The sequence below is a fragment of the Atractosteus spatula genome, chromosome 3, assembly GCF_055471065.1.
Source record: "Atractosteus spatula isolate fAtrSpa1 chromosome 3, fAtrSpa1.hap1, whole genome shotgun sequence".
Taxonomy (NCBI): Eukaryota; Metazoa; Chordata; class Actinopteri; order Semionotiformes; family Lepisosteidae; genus Atractosteus; species Atractosteus spatula.
Genome location: NC_142708.1, coordinates 46,713,788 through 46,733,622, shown reverse-complemented (window position 1 = coordinate 46,733,622; position 19,835 = coordinate 46,713,788). Strand labels below are relative to the sequence as shown.

The 19,835-nt window shown below is 36.8% G+C and overlaps 1 protein-coding gene across 1 annotated transcript in view; it reads left to right on the top strand.

The window, feature by feature from the left end:
- Positions 1–19,835, top strand: part of wdr36 (WD repeat domain 36) — a 65,772-nt gene that overhangs the window by 15,865 nt on the left and 30,072 nt on the right. Inside the window, exons 4-12 of the mRNA XM_088911751.1 lie at positions 8,041–8,158; positions 8,340–8,472; positions 8,760–8,814; positions 10,060–10,192; positions 10,562–10,737; positions 11,739–11,859; positions 12,550–12,615; positions 13,638–13,721; positions 14,265–14,419. Coding sequence (XP_088767877.1) covers positions 8,041–8,158; positions 8,340–8,472; positions 8,760–8,814; positions 10,060–10,192; positions 10,562–10,737; positions 11,739–11,859; positions 12,550–12,615; positions 13,638–13,721; positions 14,265–14,419 — 1,041 coding nt within the window. The remainder of the gene's footprint in view (positions 1–8,040; positions 8,159–8,339; positions 8,473–8,759; positions 8,815–10,059; positions 10,193–10,561; positions 10,738–11,738; positions 11,860–12,549; positions 12,616–13,637; positions 13,722–14,264; positions 14,420–19,835) is intronic.

The following is a 19,835-nucleotide window of genomic DNA, read 5'->3' as shown; positions in this document are numbered from 1 at the left end:
GTATGTTTTCTTTAAAGTACCGAGACCAGCCATATACTGTATGTTTATGTTCCAAAATTAATATCGTTTATGGCCTTCACACGCGTTGCAGTATGCTCCTATTCTTTTTATGCTCAGGCACTAAGATTTCCCTTCAGTGGTAAAATTCCATATAAATATTCAATACTTAAACGGGCACAGTTAAGACATTAAATATACATAAACATACTGTATACAGTACAGTTTGCATACGGTAATATGTTTATGTTCCTTAATCAATCTCTTTTATGAGCATGTGAAAGGCATGGTGAATCGATTCTAAAAAATTACTGTTCTTTGCATGATTGGAAAAAAATGCGTGATTGTGAAATGCTGTGGTGTTACTTTTACAAAGACGGTCAATGAAAAAAAGAATGTGGACCAGGGCAATACTTTGAGTTTACAGCTTGTCCAAGGTCATTTATTATTAATACTATTAGTAATATCTTCGTTAAAGACTTTGATGGCTACAGCTCAAACATGAGAGGTTGAGCTTTATTAGCTCCACCTTGCGGAAATTCCGGATACTATTATTTTGCTAGCGGTATTTACCGGTAACTCGCGGTAGACTGCGTACAGCGTACCGGAAAATAATGCGGTATCGCCCGCGCATTTTGAATGGCTGCATCTGTATATCACTAAAACCTCTGTTTTGGATTCTGAGTCTGAGTCTAACACACAAACATTTTTTTGTATATTTTAATTGTGTTGATATGACACACACGTATGGTATTGTTTCACTGCCCTTTATTACTTTTAAAGTGAGCTGGAAATTATTTTCCAGAAATCCCTATTGAAGGAATGAGGAAAAAATATGCCTTGAGTGGGAATTCCACCAATACATGGATGAATTATTTAAAATTCTGTAGACTGTTATGAATCATCACAATAAATATAAGAACACCTGAATAAAGGTAGCACTTTGGGAATTGTCTTGTGTACCTTTCTCTATGGTTTTGCAGTAATGACTGTCAGTATGGTCTTAAACAAGAGCTTTAACTGCAATATCCTATTTACAATTCCTATTAATTTGCTCTTTTTAGCATTATGGAGTATTAAACTCTGATGAACTGATGTGTCCCAGAACATATTATTGGTTCTTTTTTCATACTACATTTGTCTCGGAATGAAATATGTCAGGGTTCATTTGAGGGGCTATTTCACATTGACAGAGACGCATTTTTGTCTCTGTTATCTCAACCAGTTAAATTGTGATTGTGCTCTTGAGTTTGTATTTAATGATTTTTTTACCCTTTTATGCAGTACAAAAACAAAAATCTGTTATGTGGCAATCATTGTAATTGTGTTTTCTTATTGATATTTGGATGTTATTGGTAAGATAATTTTTTTTATAGTAAATCATGGATGGAACATTCAGTTATTCTGTTTAGTTTGTCAGCAGATGAAACACCATTTCAGTTATTTTGTGTAGTTTAAGTTCAGGTGTAGCTGTTTGATTGATTGTGTGGTTTATTATATTTTCTTCAGAAATCGGTTTGCTCTAACCCAGCTCTAAAGACTGAACGGGTGTCTGAAGTTGCTCTTAAAACTGGAAGAAATGAGTAAAAGGGTTTTTGCTACATCTTAGAGAGCATATACTGCTGGTTCAAAAAATGTCGTACAGTATATGTTGTATGCATGATACTTGTATATTAGTATGTAATTTGTGTATAAAATGAAAACGTGTTTTCTACAAAAATAAGATGTTAGTCAATGTATTTTTTTATTGTTGGATTTTTAGCTGGCCCCTTTAAGGTATGTTTTCTACTGGTTATTCAATAGTATTATAGGTCTGTATGAACTCTACTCAACACTTGAGTATAAACGTGAGATTTCTTATATTGTAGAAACACTATGGAACTTCTTATTTTGGTGAATTCATGAAAATGTTTTCTCATTTATTTTACTTGTGTTTTTTCCCTGTCCTAATATTCACAGTCTGAATGCAGTTGACTCTACGTATTAGTGCAGATTGCATCATGAAGTACATGAGCTATTGAGATTTGTAATGGGATGATTAGATAAATTAATCTAAATTAAAGTTCTATGTCATTATCTAGTAAAGTAAAATAATTTTTAGATTGTGGTGGGAAGATTGAAAAAAAATCCTTCATTTCTCCAGTTTGTGGGATAAGCAAATTACATTGGGTTCTTTTGAATTTTTCTTTTATAAAATTATCTTTATTTAACATCCTATATTTTTTTTCATCATGAAAGCCAGACTCTCCATAATGAAAACAAGTTAGTGAGGAAAATAATACAAAAGGCATGCAGATAAATCTGAATAGTAGAAAATAAAGCAGTAATTTACTCTTTTCCAAAATGTTAACTTGTCAAGCCATTAATTGTTGCCATCAGTTATGTTGCTTTTCCATTCTCAATTTGAGTTGCCATGCAAAAAATGCATTTCAGATCAAAGGCCACTTGGGCTGTAACTGCTTTTGATTTTCGAGCAACATTTTTCACATTTCTATATAAAGGTAGCAATTTTCAGCTAGCTGATGTTGAGGCTATAACCAGTTGATTTGATTTCTTGAGCAAATCAAATCTTGAGTATTTTTTATTTAAGATATTTCAAACTTTTATGTAATTTTGATGCATGAGTAGTTTTGTAAAATAGTGGAATATTAATTTTCTAAAACCATTTGCCAAGGCTTAAAGTATAATCTGCTTATCTTCCCTCAAAAGGTAATCAGAAAATAGTTATAAACAAGGGGGTTATCAGAACATTATCGAATTCTCTTGGGGAAAGGTCAAGTGAATCAGCATTTTGATTAACATAAAGGCCCAAAGACCTTTTTACTTGGTCTTAGTCATATCAGATTTATAGGATAACATCCCAGAGTGAAAGTATTTAATAACACTGTATCCACTTTCTTTTTACGGTTATGACTCACTCAGATTAGTACACAGAGATGCACTAAATTACATCTATGTAAATCAATTATCTGATAAAAGCTAGTTATACATTGAATTAAAAGCAACTACATTTTTTATCCTGAATTGTTTAGTGAGCTGTTTTGTGCTGATTACATTTTTCTCTATTTTTGTTGTAACTTTTTGTATGTCTTTCCTTTGTGTTTTCTTTTCCTGGGGGTGGGGTGTTTGGGGATATATTCTGGTAGGTACCTTGTATATTATCTTATTGGAACAAGTAATAGGTTTATTCCATGCTGAAAAAAAGAAGAAAGAGAACACAACGTTTCGGCCGTGGAGCCTTCTTCTCCACCTGAAGAAGGCTCCACGGCCGAAACGTTGTGTTCTCTTTCTTCTTTTTTTCAGCATGGAATAAACCTATTACTTGTTCCTTTGCAGCCTACGCATGCTGACGCAGCTACCCACCTGAAATATTATCTTATTGATTGATTGAATTGCTATTGATAAAGAAAACAAGTACACAGTTAGAAAAGTGACACCAACAGGGATTCCAACCATAAATGTTGCTCATTATTAAAAAAATATTGAACATTGATAATAAAAATGTGATCAGCTTTAATTTGGTGTTTTATTTTAATCACCTCATTTTGCAAAGTCACTTTGAACTTGTACTATGAGACCTTTTAGCTCTTGAGAAGCAGCAGAAACCTAGACAAATAATTGTCAGATACTGTATATTTGTCATTGTAACCTTTAAACAATGTTTCCCATTATTTGATGATGAAAAAGATACAGTACAGAAATTAAAGAAACAAAATACTGTATAAAGTCCAAATACATTTTTATTATTTTCACTGCATGTACTATGGTTTCTTTATTTGAGATGTTGAAACTCAAAACAGATCTCTTAAAAACTGTTGAATGAACATTCCATAAATGCTTTTGTTTTACATTTTTTCTGCTTTAAATTAATGCAGACCATTCGTATTAATAGATTGTATAATTGCAGATGTACAGTGGTGCTAGAAAGTTTGTGAACCCTTTTGAATTTTCTAAATATCTGCATAAATTTGACCTAAATTGTGATCAGATATTCATCTAAGTTCCATTCAATTTATTTTTATATAGCACCTTTTACAACAAGGTTGCCCCAAGGCACTTAACAAAGCAAGTGACCCTATAAGTTGTGAATACAGAACAGAAAAGACCAGAAGACAATGGAGGAGAGGAACCAAAAACTCCTTAGTAAGGAGAAAAAAAGCTCTAGGGGTCCAAGGTCAACTGGCTGCCCAACCCCTTTGGGCAGGCTAACATTATACAATGCCAACTGTTTGTTTTATTAATGCGTTGAATATGAAGAAGACCTGCATTCTGTGATCTAAGCGGGCGACTTGGATTGTATACATTAATAAGCATCATTAGATAGACAGGTGCCTGACCTCGGAGAGCCTTGTAAGTTAGTAGAAGGATTTTGAAGTCTACCCTGTACCTGACAGGAAGCCAACGAAGAGAGCTAAGTATAGTGGATATGTGGTCGTACTTTCTGCTCCTGGTAACAATTCTAGCTGCTGCATTCTGAATTCGCTGTAAGGTGTTGAAGGAGTGATGGGTGCTCCCTGATAGTAGGGCATTGCAGTAGTCTAACCTGCTGTATACAAGAGCATGTATTAATTTTTCTGTGTCTTGAGTGGAGAGAAACTGCCTTAGTTTTGCAATATTTCTATTGTGTCTACTGTGACGCCTAGGTTACATGCTGAGTCTTTGAGGCAAATTTTTAAATCCTCTGAGTAAAGTGCTGAAGTTATAGTAGTCCTGTCAGTATTGTTGCCTCCAAACAACAGACTCAGCAGAACAAAACTTAACTCGTTTTATTAGAGTTGAGTAACACACATCCAAGTCTTTACTTAATGCAAGTAGTCATAAAGAGAACCCAAATGAAACAAATAACATACAAAAGGATATGCTTATTCCATTCATTTATTAATCAAAATGATCCAACATTTAATGTCTTTTTTGGAAAAAGTATGTGACCCTATGCTTTCAGTAAGTGGTGTGACCCCCTTGAGCAGCAGGCTTGGAGGAATTTTGGCCCATTCCTCCTTACTGAACTGCTACAACTCAGTGATGTTGGTGGGCTTTCTTGCATGAACTCCCCGCTTCAGGTCCTGCCCAACATTTCTATTGGATTAAGGTCTGGACTTTGACTCGGTCATTCCAAAACGCGAAATTTCTTCTGCTTCAACCATTCTTTGGTAGACTGACTTGTGTGTTTAGGGTCTTTGTCTTGCTGCAAGACTCACCTTCTGTTGAGCGTCAGTTCACGAATGGATACCCTGACATTCTCCTGTAGAATTTGCCGATTACAATCCAGAATTCATAGTTTCATCAATGATGGCAAGCCGTCCTAGTCCCGTGGCAGCAAAACAGCCACAAACCATGATACTGCCACCACCGTATTTCACAGTTAGGATTAGGTTCTTATGTTGGAATGCAGTGTTTGGTTTTCGCCAAACATAAAGTTTCTCATTTAAGCCAAAAAGTTCTATTTTCGACTTATCCGTCCACAGAACATTTTTCCAGTAGACTTCTGGCTCATCCAGGTGGTCTTTAGCAAACTTTAAATGTTGTTCTTGGAGAGTGGTGGCTTCCTCTTTGCTATCCTCCCATGCATACTATTCTTGTTCAAAATTCTTGTTTGCCTGATGGTAGACTCATGAATACTGACATTAGCCAGTGCATGAGAGGCCTGCAGATGCTTAGACGTTACCCTGGGGTTCTTTGTGGTCTCCCGGAATATTATATGCCTTGCTCTTGGAATAATTTTTGTTGGATGACCACTCCTGGGGAGAGTAACAATAGTGTTGAATTTTCTCCATTTGTACACTATCTGGCTGACAGTGGATTAGTGAAGCCCAAAGTCTTTAGAAATCGTTTTGTAACCTTTTCCAGCCTGATGAGCATCAACAACTCTTCTTCTGAGGTCCTCAGAAATCTCTTTTGATCGAGGCATGGCATGCGTTCACAAACCTGTATGGTGAAGACCAGACTTTGGTAGTAAAGACTCAGGTTTATGTTTTTTTTAAATCAATCAAAGTTGATCAAATGCACAACAATACAGCATGCAGCAGTAGTTGCTGGCAATGAAATGTCTTTTCTATAAGCTTACCGGGGGGGTAAAAATCACAAAATTAAGGTTGCATAATAATAGATAATAATGCAATAGAAATTGAATAAAATAAACTCAGACAAAACTCAATATAAATAGATCTGTTATGTGTCCAGGGTGTATGCAATATATTATGTCCAAGTAGTGCAGTATGCCGAATGCAATGAAAACTGTATGTCCATGTAGTCATTACGGGTGATTTGCTGAAGGAGTTGCAGGTTGGCTATTTAGCAGTCTTATTGCCTGGAGGTAGAAGCTGTTGCGTAATCTGTTGGACTTTGACCAAATGCTTTGATATTGTTTACCGAACGGTAGGAGAGAAAACAGTTTGTAACTGGGATGACTGGGGTCCTTGAGAATGGACCTGGACTTCTTAAGACATCTAGCTGAGTAGATATCCTGGATGTTTGGTAGCTCACAGCCGCTCATCAGCTGCGCTGACTTCACCACTCTCTCTTGTACTTTGCGATCCTGGGCGGAGCAGTTCCCATACCAGGCAGTGATGCAACCAGTCAGGAAGCTCTCAATAGTGCACCTGTAGAAGTTGGCCTGGACATGTCACGGCATGCCGAACTAGCCTGTGGAGAAAGAATAGGTGCTGCTGTGCTGTTTTGACCATGATGTTGGTGTGGTGGGTCCAGGTTAAGTCCTCCGTGATGTTAACTTCCAGGAACTTAAAACTGCTGACCCTCTCCACTGCAGTCCCACTGATGTAGATAGGTATGTGATCCCCTCCCTGGTGTTTCCTATCCACAATCATCTGCTTAGTCTTACTGATGTTCAGAGAGAGGTTTTTCTCCTGGCACCATGCTGCCAGGGTTTCAACCTCCTCCCTGTATGCAGACTCTTCATCTGGGATCAGGCCAGTGACTGTTATATGGTCCACAAACTATGATGGAATTTGAGTTATGCCTGGTGACACAATCATGGGTAAATAAGGACAGGGCTAAGCACACAGCCTTGGGGGCTCTAGTGTTCAGAGTCAGGGTAGAGGATATGTTGGTGCCCACCCTCACCACCTGCGGACGTTCCGTCAAGAGGTCCAGTATCCAATTACAAAGGGAGGTGTTCAGTCGCAGGTCCTGGAGCTTGATGACAAGGTTTGAGAATAGGGTATGGCTACACAAACTCAGACCTGATTGTCATCATATTGATTGACACTCCTGATTCTAATTACCCCCTTAACTGTACTGATAATCCTAGACGTTCACATACTTTTTCCCGACAAAGACATTTAATGTTGGATCATTTTGAGCAATAAATGAATGGAAAAAAGTATATCCTTTTGTGTGTTATTTGTTTTATTGGGTTCTCTTTAACTATTTTTATGACTTTGATGAAGATCTGATCACATTTAAGGTAAAATTTTTGCAGTAATACAGAAAATTCACAAACGTTCTAGCACCACTGTAAGGTTTTGATTGCAGATGTAGGGTTTCTGCTTCAGGGCTTACTAAGAGAGGAAATTGAATAGCATAAAACTTAAGTGATGTTGTAATAGTCTGCCTCACAGAGTGTAACTTCACACTACCTTGTCCGTTGGCCCCTTTTTCAAATCACGGGTGCAGGTGTACAATGACACTACCGAGAAAAGGAAGACCTAGAATTATATCACCTTGGGTTCATCTCATTGGTTCCTCTGAATAGGAGCTCAAACAGAACTGGGGCTATGTAACATGGCTACTGCAGAGAAAAAGAAAAGGGTTTAATATGGGAAGCATAGCTTTTGTGGTTGCCAACATTCTGACAAGATGTGTTCAATCAGAGCAGCTGACACAAACCATCTTGTCACACATGAATATAGAATATTGTGCTGCATGCATTGTAGGGTATCTAATGAGTTACAACTAGAGCTGCTACTTAAAGTGCTAAATATAAAGGAAATGATTAAAGACTATTCAAAAAGTGATTAACTGTATGTTTTTTTCTAAATATTACTTTGGATGGTCCTAAATCCATTGTATTTATGTATTTTTCAGGTGGTGCATACCTACAAAGGCCACAATGCAGAAGTTCATCTTTTGCTGCCTTTTGGAGATCACATGATTTCAGTGGACAAAGACAATGTTCTCATTATCTGGGATGTACAGTCAGAAGGTACACGTATATATGATTTTTAATTTGACAGTTCATATTATTTGAAAGACAAACTTTAGAGATGAGATATCTTAAATATTTGTTTTAATCTAATGGTAACAGTTCTTTTATGGAGGATATCCAGTGTCATTATCCCTAACGCATCCATCACTGACAAATGCCTTTATATTTTTTCTTTCAGAGGAGTACTTGCAGATAACATTTGATAAAACAACATTTGATGTGTCTGCCATAATGCACCCGAGTACCTATCTGAATAAGATCCTGTTGGGAAGCAGCCAGGGAGGACTTCAGTTGTGGAATGTCAAATCCAAGTAATTGCTTCTTCTTACATTTTAACATTTGCTAATGAGTTCTTAGTAGATTTACAGGTAATTTGCTATAGTCTGCATACATTTTTAAGAGGAATATAACTATAGCATACACTTTGTAATAGTTGTATGATCACATCACAAAATGTCATCATTATTTAAATGCAAAAGAAAAACCGATGATTTGTCATCACTAAATATAACAACTTTTTGAGGATCAATGTCAAATTGGTGACATTTACACTTTTAGCACTATAGTATAATTGTATTTCTGTCCATATTTCCTTTAGCAAACTTCTATACACATTCTCTGGCTGGAGTTCAGGAGTGTCAGTTCTTACACAGGTAAGTTCTTATGTAATATAATATTTTGAAAAGATAAGGAGTGTGTGTACCATTCATTCTGGAATTTCCATTTAAAACCATTTTAAACACGTAATACAACAACAGCAACATAGGAGATTTGTCAGAAGTAAATCTTTCCTACAACCTCATCACAAAAAGTCTCCGTCTGAAGTATGTAAAACAAAATCTTGATAAGATGGAAACTTTCTGAACAAATTGCCGTGGACTGATGAAACTTTGGGGGGAAAAAATAACTTTTTGGACACAACCACCCACAGAAGATACATTTGAAGAAAATAGCGTGAAGCATTTGAAGAAAAGAACACTTTGTCAGCTGTTGAGCATAGGGGTGGATCTGTTAGGCTTTGGGGTTTTGTGGCAGCCAGTAGCACAGGAAATATTTTGCAGCTGGAAGGGAGAATGGATTCAACTAAATATCAGTAAATCCTAGAAGCTAATGTCCCACAGTCAGTGAAGAAAATTAAGCTGAAAAGAGGTTGTTTATTTCGGCAAGATAGCGATCCAAAACATACCTCAAAATCAACCAGTACTTCCCGGAACAAAAGATTAAGGTTTATGATTTGCCTTCACAGACGTGCAAGAGTGCCTAAGAATATTTATGAGCTAGAAGAATTATGCAAGGAAGGGGGGGGGGAAAACATCCAAAAGCAAAAATAGAAAGACTCTTAGCTGGCTACAGGAAATGTTTGTAAACTATGATTTCTTTCAAAGAAGATGTTACTAAGTACTGATTGATAGGGTGCCAAAACTTTTGCCTGTGCCATGTACACTGTTTTATTATTTTGAATATCTCCAAAACTGTAAATAGATACTAGTTGTGCATTCATTTTGCAGAAAGATGTCATGTTAAAGTTTGTACCACTCAAAGGTTGTGTCAACTTCTTTTCACTTAGAGATTCACTGAAACATACAATTCGACCAGGGATACCTACACTTTTGCATACAACAGTATCTCCAGTTCACTTATAATTGCGTCATTTGGATTTAAAGAAGTCTGTTTCTTGGATGTGCTGTAACTCCGTAAAACATATCGGTGTTTGCAGTTTAATCTGCAATGTATAAACCTGTGTTAGTCGGCAACTGTTAGAAACAGCAAGAATGTGCAGAATTGAGTTACCTTTAGTCTTAGTGCCCAGTATGTACTTTGTTTCTTTGGACTTTTGCATATCTCTCTCTTTCCTTTCACTGGAAGACCTAATGTTGTTTTTTGTTATATGTGTTAAGGCTCCAGCAGTGGATGTTGTAGGTGTTGGATTATCATCTGGTCAGATTATTGTTCACAACATTAAGTATGATGAGACATTAATGAAGTTCCAGCAAGACTGGGGCCCAATTACTGCTATATCATTCAGAACAGGTAACACCCAGATTGCTTCTTACAATAAGTGTACATTATTGTGTTCTTAAAGCACAGCAGGTTAAGACAATATTGTGGTGACAGTAGGCCTAACCAATATTATTATTGTCCTGTAAAGGTAACTGAATTAGGTAGTTAACTAAATTAACTAAAACTGTGTACTTAAGGATAAATGAATATTATCCTATTCTATGTCCTATTATCATAACTACATTACCCTTAAAGGTGTTTTCAGGCGAAAACGGAGTACAGTCCATAGAGAATTTTGTTCAGATGTTACATAAATGTAGAACATAAATATGTAAACATTTTTTTTTCAGATTAAGAAAACAGCATCTTATGTATTGCTCTGTGTTATTTTTCTTGAAGATGGCCATCCAGTTATGGCTGCTGGCAGCCCTGTTGGGCACATTGGACTGTGGGACCTTGAAGACAAGAAACTCATTGCCCAAATGAGGAATGCTCACAACACTGCCATTGCAGGGCTTACATTTGTTCAAGGAGAGCCTCTTCTTATTACAAATGCAGCTGATAATGCCATTAGGGTATGTAATATCTTTGTATTGCAGGATGTCCCTGAAGGAAGTGTAAGAAAATGTTGACTTGAAGAAATCTTTTCCATTGCCTTTTCAAATTTTAATACCCAACAGTAAACAAATAGTTGGTCTGTTGCATAAATTGAGCATTTACACCCTCCTTATTTGATCTACATGGTTATTTCCATAGTTTTTCAGTAGATGTGGAATATACTCAAGAGAATTAGCTCTTAAGCTTACTCTGAGAGCCCCTCAGCTTGACCACCCAGGATAGAGGTGTTTTCATTGAGGCTGTAGTTCTCTTGACCAAGTCATGTCCTAAACAGATCTGCAGTACACATTTGAGACCAGACCAAATTATTCAGCCCATCTAGCCTGTGTGCCAGCAGTAATTTGATTTGAAGATCTCATCTCGTTATTTCCTGAACAACAACTTGGTAGTTTGTTCTGTACTCTCACGCCCCTTTGTGTAAACATGTACCACCTTCCGTTCTCATTTTTCACTGCACATCCACATAATTCTCTGGTTTGTATTTCACTGTTGACTCTGAAGTATTCTGTTTGGCTGACTCTGTCCGTGCCAGTGAGGACTTTGAATATTTGTATCAGGTGCCCTTGAAGTCTTTTGTGTTCAGGATGAAAAAGGCTTTGTTCTTTTCATACACTGTAGTGCCAAGTCCCAAATCAAATAATGTACCATCTTTATATTTTGGATGGCATTTTCAATGTTGGTTAGCACAAATGAAGCACGGAACACTTAAGAAAATGTGCTGCCCAACAGATTGGAAAAAGTTCTTTAAAAGGGTTAGATGTGCAAAATTTGAATGACATTGAAAGGAAATGATTAAATAAAAAAATGCAGTAGATACCAATGAATGATAAATGTAAATACCTAATGCAGGTGTTCAAAAATTTAGGCAAACCTTTGCAACAGTGTTTCTGTTCTATCACTAATGTATTCCAGTAGGCAGAACTGTAAGCTAATGAACAATTATTTTTGTCTCGAACAGGTGTGGATATTTGATGCTCCAGGAGGTGGTGGTCGCTTATTGAGATGCCGCATTGGACACAGTGCTCCACCCACAAGAATAAGGCACCATGGGCAAAACGGGCAGCAGATTCTTAGTGCTGGTACTGTCTTGTGTATTTCTGGTAGTCAGTGACTTCAATAGCTTTGGGCTATGTGAATGGAAGTATTTAAAATGGAACCTGAAACCATTCACAGTAATTCAACTAATTTTTCCCATAGTGTTTACGTGTTACCTTTTATGTTAGGTGTTAAGAATTACAAGTGAATTTACACTGAGGTACACAGGATTACTTTGTTACTGAAGCTTCGTTGGGGTATGGCGAGCACCATATATCTTTTTTGTTTAACATTATATTATTATTTTACATGACTTAAGTTCAATCATTGTGGTGTAGTCCGATTCATTTTGCTTTAGGCTAGGTGTCATTTTGTATCAGTTTGCTTTAATCTCATCTATCCTAAAATTCCTTGTAGCCAGAATCACTTTCTCCCATTTTGGATGCGAGGAATTTTAGTATAAGATCTATTGTTTTAGTTTCTCCAGGCTCAAATTTACATTTTTGGAACTGTTTTTCTTTAGTTGGGGAGATATCTTATGAACTATTAATAGAGAGGAGGGAGATTTGACTATGTGATATAGACATGTTTGTATACATAATCTTTAAAATGGACAGTGTTTTATATTTAATGCCTGTCAATTCTTTGGGACTTTTGATGGTATTGTATTAATTCACAAGTCACAATACAGGAAATTAGAAGTGAAGTTTTTAAGGTTTGTACTTTTTTTTCAGGACAAGATGGAACTTTGCAGTCTTTTTCCATTGCTCATGAGAGGTTCAATAAGAGTTTGGGACACGGTAATTTCTTTGGCTTCTTCATTCTGTATTTTAGAATACAGTGTAAAACCTATATTCACAATTCTAATTTAACTTTAATGTATGGAAAATGAATGCATTCATAGTTCATATATTTTCAAGTAGTAAAACACTTGGAGATTTTACTTTTTATTAGTATATTATTTAACTTGAAAGAAAAAAATCACGAGTACCTATGCTGTAGGAAAGACAAAGGAGCTGTACTACATAGATGCACTAAATTATTAGCATTTATGGTATTATTTTTTACAAAACAATATCAGTTAAAACATCAAATTCAGTATCAGCCTTGTAATGCAATTTAATGACATTTAATTTCTGGAAAATGCTTCGTAAAAGATAAGAAATTAGTAAACAATTTACTTTGGTTAGCCACTATGCCATTAGGTGGTTTTATTTAGGTCATGTTTATACTACAAACACATAGAAGACAGAAAAATTCCTTTCTGTTTTTTGTTTGCATGGCCTTCTGTTCACTGTTGGTGTCACATTTGAGCTTCTGTAATAATAGACAATTTGAATAGATCTATAAAGAAAACCTTAATATGTAACAAAAAGTTTGCATACACATCACTGTATTCCTGCATTATCTCTCTATGAATGTCACCATCAATAATAAAAAAGTGAGTAACAGGTCAATGTGTGGAACTCCTAAATAAATGAAAAGCCATTGACCTGGCTGTGAATCACTGTTTAATATGAAATTTAAAATGAATATTTGAGGCAGGCCAGATGCAAGTGACTCACTCTGCTGCCTATGAATCATATATTTACTACAAAAGCCAATAGAAAGACAGCCTTTGTCAAACAAAAGTTGGTTGTTTCAGTTTTAAATCTTGCAAATGTGTGTATTCTTCCATATTCTTCTTAGAATAGTTTTTTAATCAGTTTATGAATGCAAATGTAAAAACACAGATGATGATGGATTTAGAATCTTCTGCATTTAAAGAGTACTTAAGCTATTAAAAAAAGATCAATTTTTAGCTTTTGCTTGTCATTAACAGGTTCCATTAACAAAAAAAAATCCAAAAAGAAGGGTCTCCAGTATGACACAATGAAGCTCCCGGCTATTACCACATTTGCCTCAGGTATGATCGTAAGCCACAGGAATAACTAAGTGGAAACTGTATTCTATATTTACATGTAGGCATTCATTTTTACTGTGTGTCTTGGCTTACGTCTGGTACTTTGTGCGAGAATTGTAGGAAGACTCAAGAAAACGTTACTCAGCCTTGTGTGTTTATAAACAGCAATTTGTTGTTCATGCTGTAAATGTTAATCATCACTTTATAGTGAGTAATTATTTTCGTCTGTATGTTTACTTGATGACGTTTAATGAAAACTCTTTTCTACGTTACGCCTGTTGATACTTTGTGAATCAGTTAATCTCCTTAGAAAAAGACCAAAGTTTTGCCTCATTTAAATAACTGAAATGACACAGACCTGCATTCATGTTTATAATACAGAATAGGAAGGTGAAGAGTCATGGTGTACTTGGAGTTTTGTCAGTTAGGCTTTTACGTTTTAGTTTCTCTTTAACATCTGTGTTTTTCCTGGTATAATGCTAAATCATTGTAAAGCTGTTTTGAGAATTGTGGTGTTACTATAATTATTTAAATTAATTAATTTAGAGACCGCACGTCAGAGTGATTGGGATGGTATCGTTGCTTGTCATCGTGGTTTCTTAAGTGTAACCACGTGGAACTACCAGAAGACCTCCATGGGAGTGCACAAGCTGGAGCCGGAGAGATTTGAACGAAATCGAGCGCTAAATGTCCACGCTACGGTTAGTAACTCTTTTGCTGACACTGTAAACATACAAAGATAAACAAAGTATCCAAGAAAGGAAATGCTTTTAACGCAAGAAAGCAAGAGCTTACAGTAATCGAATCTCTGCAGGAGATTGAAATAGAAAATTATAATGGTCTTCCTTCTAGTTTCCATAGTTTAAGCGAAATAACTATTATTACAGCTATACAGTGTGTTGAATGTAAGGATATGAAGCAGTTCTGAACCCCAGTATTGACCTGTAGATTCATATGGTTCAGTACAGTGGTAAATACTGTAGGTGTTCTAGGTCCTAGACCCATCTAGGTCAAGACTTCAGCATTGTATTAGATGCAATGAAGAATTTGAAAATAGGGGCTGAGGGTAAAAAGAGCTTCATCTTTTAGTGCATATTTATTTGATATTTTAGATGTAAATAGGGGTTTAACATAATTTAGAAAGTGGAAGATCTGAAATATATTGAAAGTTTTGGAAATGATCTACCCTTTAAATTTACCCAACCCTTGAAACACTAGTGCACTGCTTGATTCTTAGTCAATTCAAAACTGATTGCGTAATGGTTTAAAAAAACATTTTACGCTTAAAGTGGAGAAACCAACACTGCTAACATAATATGTCAATAAAATAAAATAAATGCTAGAAAATTATTAGAGGTACAACTAGATGGTAATATCTGCTTCACGTGCCTGCAATAATTTACTTCCTTTATTGTCCCAAATGGGACAATATGTGAAAAACATAGCAGTTTAATACCACATGAAGCCATTAATAAATGAGATGCATACATGTGTAATGGAAAAAAATAATAAAGTAAGATATACAGTTAGTTTTCCTTGTTAAGCGGGTTAATAGTTGTGAGAATAAAGGATAACCTCATTCTTTTGCAAAGGGTGGTCATGACAGTCAATGATTATATTGGGTTTACTCACTATTTGTTTGAAGTAGAAATCTGACAAATCTGTAGCGCCAATAATTTTGCTGGCTGCCTTCACTGTTCTGCTCAGTAGGTCACCAAACCAAGCTACCATAGTGGATGTTAAGTTCAATAAAAGGTCTATAGAATAAGGTCATTCTAGTACTACACACATTAAAAGATCAGAGTTTTCTCAGGAAGAACAATCAATGTTATCCTCTTATATGTGGCATCTGTATTTTCCTCAAAGGTTAGATCATAATGAACAGTAGTACCAAGGTATTTGTAACAGTTAACAATTTCCAGCAGCCATATCACCCTGCAACTAACAACTGGCAACCCACTGAAGCTAAGCAGGTGTGAGCCTGGTCAGAACTTGGATGGGAGACCTCCTGTGAAAAACTAACTGCTGGAAGAGATGTTAGTGGTGCCAGCAAGGGGCACTCACCATGTGGTCTGTGTGTCTTAATGCCCCAGTATAGTCATGGGGACACTATACTTTAAACAGCGCTGTCCTTTTGATGAGACGTAAATCCGAGGTCCTGACTCTGTGGTTATTAAAAATCCCAGGGTGTTTCTCAAAAAGAGTAAGGGTGTTACCCCGGCATCCTGGCCAAATTTCCCATTGGTTTTTACCAATTATGGCCTGGTAATAATCCCCATCTATGAATTGAAGTGTAAGCAAGTATTACAATTAATTTCAATTTCCTGCTCCTCAATGGCCATTGATTTGCAACGGGCAGGTTGCTTTCTGTAATCAGTGACAATATCTTTAATTTGGACAAATTAAAGGAAGGTGTTACCATGCAACAAAATAATGCACCACAGGATAAGTCAGATAACTTAATGATGTGTCTGTTCTCAAAAGAGCCTCCATAGCTATCTGTATAAAAAATGTGTATATACAGGATTGGGGATAGCATACTGCCCCGAGGAGACCTGGTAGAATGACAAAGCTTTTCTGCTATAAAAACATTTACCCTCACACTTTGTGATCTGTTGGTCAAATCTAAAGTAGTCATGCTTGTCAAATCTAACCTAGAAACTAATTCATCAGGCAGCTGCTGTTTGTTAGTGTTAAAACCATCAATATTCCCTTTGTTTTTAGAGACATTTCCTTTGTCCTGCCCTGCCATAGTTTTCATTCCACTGCCTGAAGTTCTTAAATTAAATCAGAGTTTGTCTTAATTTTTCCTTATACTTTAATTTTGCCTTTATGTTTAACTTAAGATCTGACTTCCCTCTTAGCAGACTCCTGAAGCTGTTTACTTGTGTCACAATAGACAGACTATTCAATGATTTGTTTACCCAAGCCTAATTTCTTGAATAAACTTTAACTATGTTTCGTGGAATCAACTTTTTTGTTCACAGAAAGATATGTCACTACAAACCTCATCTGTGAGTTAATCTAAATTATAACAACATTCAAAAAAGAAAGACAGTACAATCAAAACAGCCCTGCAGATGCTGTGTGCTGTCATCTGACCAGACCTTTACTTGTGGTCGAATAATCTTGGCAGCCAGCAAATGGTGTAGTCTGATGCCCTGTGTCTTTCATACAACACTTACATTAACTAGATAGAGTGTGGAAATAGTGAAGACCGAAGCAACATGCAAACCAGGACTTAAAACTGTGCTCTTAGGGTGAATGTGTTGCTTAAACCAATAGTTACATATTTGTACCACTGCTTAATTGTTTGTGAAGATGACATTTCAAAATTTTGATGGTAATTAAAAAAGCAGCCAAAATCAGAGAAACCATTAGAATTAAGAACTTAATTGTATAAGATGACATATCCCCTCCTTGACTATACCTTTCCCTTTGAAAGGAAGACTAAACTGGCTGACATCAAACGTAATCCCTTGTATGTAATATCCCTTGTGTCTGTTTTACAATAGGAGGCTTTTATCTCTTTGAGATTGCAGTAATTTAGTCTACTGCTTTCCAGACTACCACGAAATCAGAAGAGATTTAGTTCAAAATGTGTGGATTGGGATCTTCATGTAGCTCTTCCTAACATTTAACCAAATATTAAACTGTTTGTTGCAAGAAGCTCACATTTCACATATCAATATTTAGTAAAAGAAAGTCACCATAAAATATTTCTCATTAATATTGTAGCCTATGTTTTATTTCTGTTGTGAAAGTCTCTTTGTGAACTTTGTTCATACTTTTTCAATTCAATTCAAGCTTTATTTTCCCCTGGGGGAAATTTGTTTTACGGCACAGTCAAACACAACACAATGACAAACATCACCAAAAGGGAAGAGAATACAGTAGTGTTACAGGAGAAAAGAAACAAGAGACAAGGTAGTTACTTTGCATTGTTTAAGAGTGTAATTGCAGTGGGAATGAAAGATTTCCTGAGTCTGTTGGTTTTACACCTGGGGGCACAGAGGCGTCTCCCAGATAGAAGTGTGAATTCGCAGTGGAGGGGGTAAGATACACACTATGATGCTTTTGGCTTTCTTTGTCACCCTCTGTTTGTAAAGGACGCTTAAGTTGATTTGATTATTCCCGATTATTTGCCACTTATATTCACTAATTTACCCAGTCTATTACAATTACTGGTACTTATGTTGCCAAACCAGCAAGTGAAGCACTATGTTAAGATGCATTCAATGAATGATTTGTAGAAAAGTATAAGAATAGTTCTATCTACCTTAAAGTAGCTGAGTTTCCGTTAAAAGAAGAGTCTGTTGGCCTTTTTTATAGATAGTTTCTCAATATTTGTCCCATTTTAGGTTTTTGTCAGTGACCAGTCCCAAGTACTTGAAGTCATCGACAATTTCAACAGGCTGACCATCAATTATAGTGGGCTGAAGGGGTGTGGTATTTTTCCTAAAATCAATAACTAGTGCTTTGTTTTTCAAACATTTACCTTTAGGGAGCTAGTAAAATCATTTAGAATGGGCCCATGATGGTATTCTGTGTCCTTTAATAAACTGACCAGGGCTGTGTCATCAGCAAACTTAATGAGATGTCATTCAGGTGGATAGCTGCGTCAGCATGCATAGTCAGCAATGGAACAAGTACTAGGTTTATTCCATGCTGAAAAGAGAAGAGAGAAAACGCAGCGTTTCGGCTGTGGAGCTTTCTTCAGGTGTATTAAAGGGCAGACAGCAAAGATTAAATAGCACAGAAGAATAAAAGCTGGGAGGGGGGGAGGCAGGAGAGGGGAGAGGTAGAGAGGCTACTCAGGTGGTGCAAAGTGGAGAAGTTGAAACCTGCATGAGAATAGAGAAGACTACACGAAAATAAGTCTGTCATTGAGATAAGGGGGAAGGTGTGAACCTAGTTTCAGGATGAGTTTCTTTGCTGTTGCCTTTCTGCTATGGGAGTTGAGAAACCCTTCTTTGAGAACAGAGACAGAGAGGTCAGTGTGAACATGGTCGTCTGTGGTGAAATGAGAAACTATGGGCTTGGAGAAATCTTTAATTTTCACAGCCCTAACATGTTCTCTGAAGCAGTCCCCTAGTCTCCTTCCAGTTTCCCCAACAGAGATAGCTGGGCATATTTGCAAGAGATACAGTAAATGAGGTTGCTAAAGGTACAGGATGTCATCTGGGTGATCCAGAATTGACCTGAGGGGCCCTGAATGAGCGTGTTGTTAGATATGTATTTGCATGTGATGCAGTGAATTCTGTTGCAGGGGAAGGTGCCTGGTGAAGACGATTGCTAGTGTGGTCAAGGGAGCTATGAACAAGAAGTTTACGTAGATTGGGTGGTCAGCGGTAAGAGATGATTGGGCAGTCAGAAAAAAGTGTACAGATGGAGGGATTATCCTGTAAAATGGAGTAGTTGTTAGTAATGGTCCTGGGGGTAGAAAGTGTGTTGGGGTGATAGGGAAGCCCCAAAGGATTGTGAGACTGGGAGTTCCTGATCAATTTGATGATCCAAGGGCTGTTTTTGGCCTGGGTGGGGGCCCTATTAACAACATGGGTGAAGTATCCTGTGTTGATGAAAAAAAGAATGCATTCTGATGCTTGGTTCTGGAAATCCATGTCGTCACTGCAGAGTCGATGTAGCCTGAGGAAGTGTGAAAAATGGAGAGAGTTTTTGGTGTGAGTGGGGTGAAAAAAGCTGGACAGGAGATAGCTGTGTGAATCTGTGGGTCTGTAATAGACCGAGGTAGAGAGTCTGGGATGGTTAATAGATAAATTTATGTCTAGAAATGGAAGAGTGGTGGAAGAGATGTTAACTGTATTTTTAAGGGATGGGTGAGAATTTGTGAATTGATGCAGGAAGTGCTCTAGCTGGTAATTAGAGCATGTAGCAACACCAATGGAGTCATTGATGTATCATTTGTACAGGGACAAAGCCAGTATAGGAAGCAAAGGAGCATTCTTCTACCCAACCAAAGAAAATATAGGCATAGCTTGGTTGCATCCTGGTGCCCATGGCGACTCCCCTAATTTGGTGATAAAAAAGGTTATTAATGAGATGTCTATCTGTCTGTTTGCTTATGCAATCATTAGTGTACAAAATGTACAGCAGAGG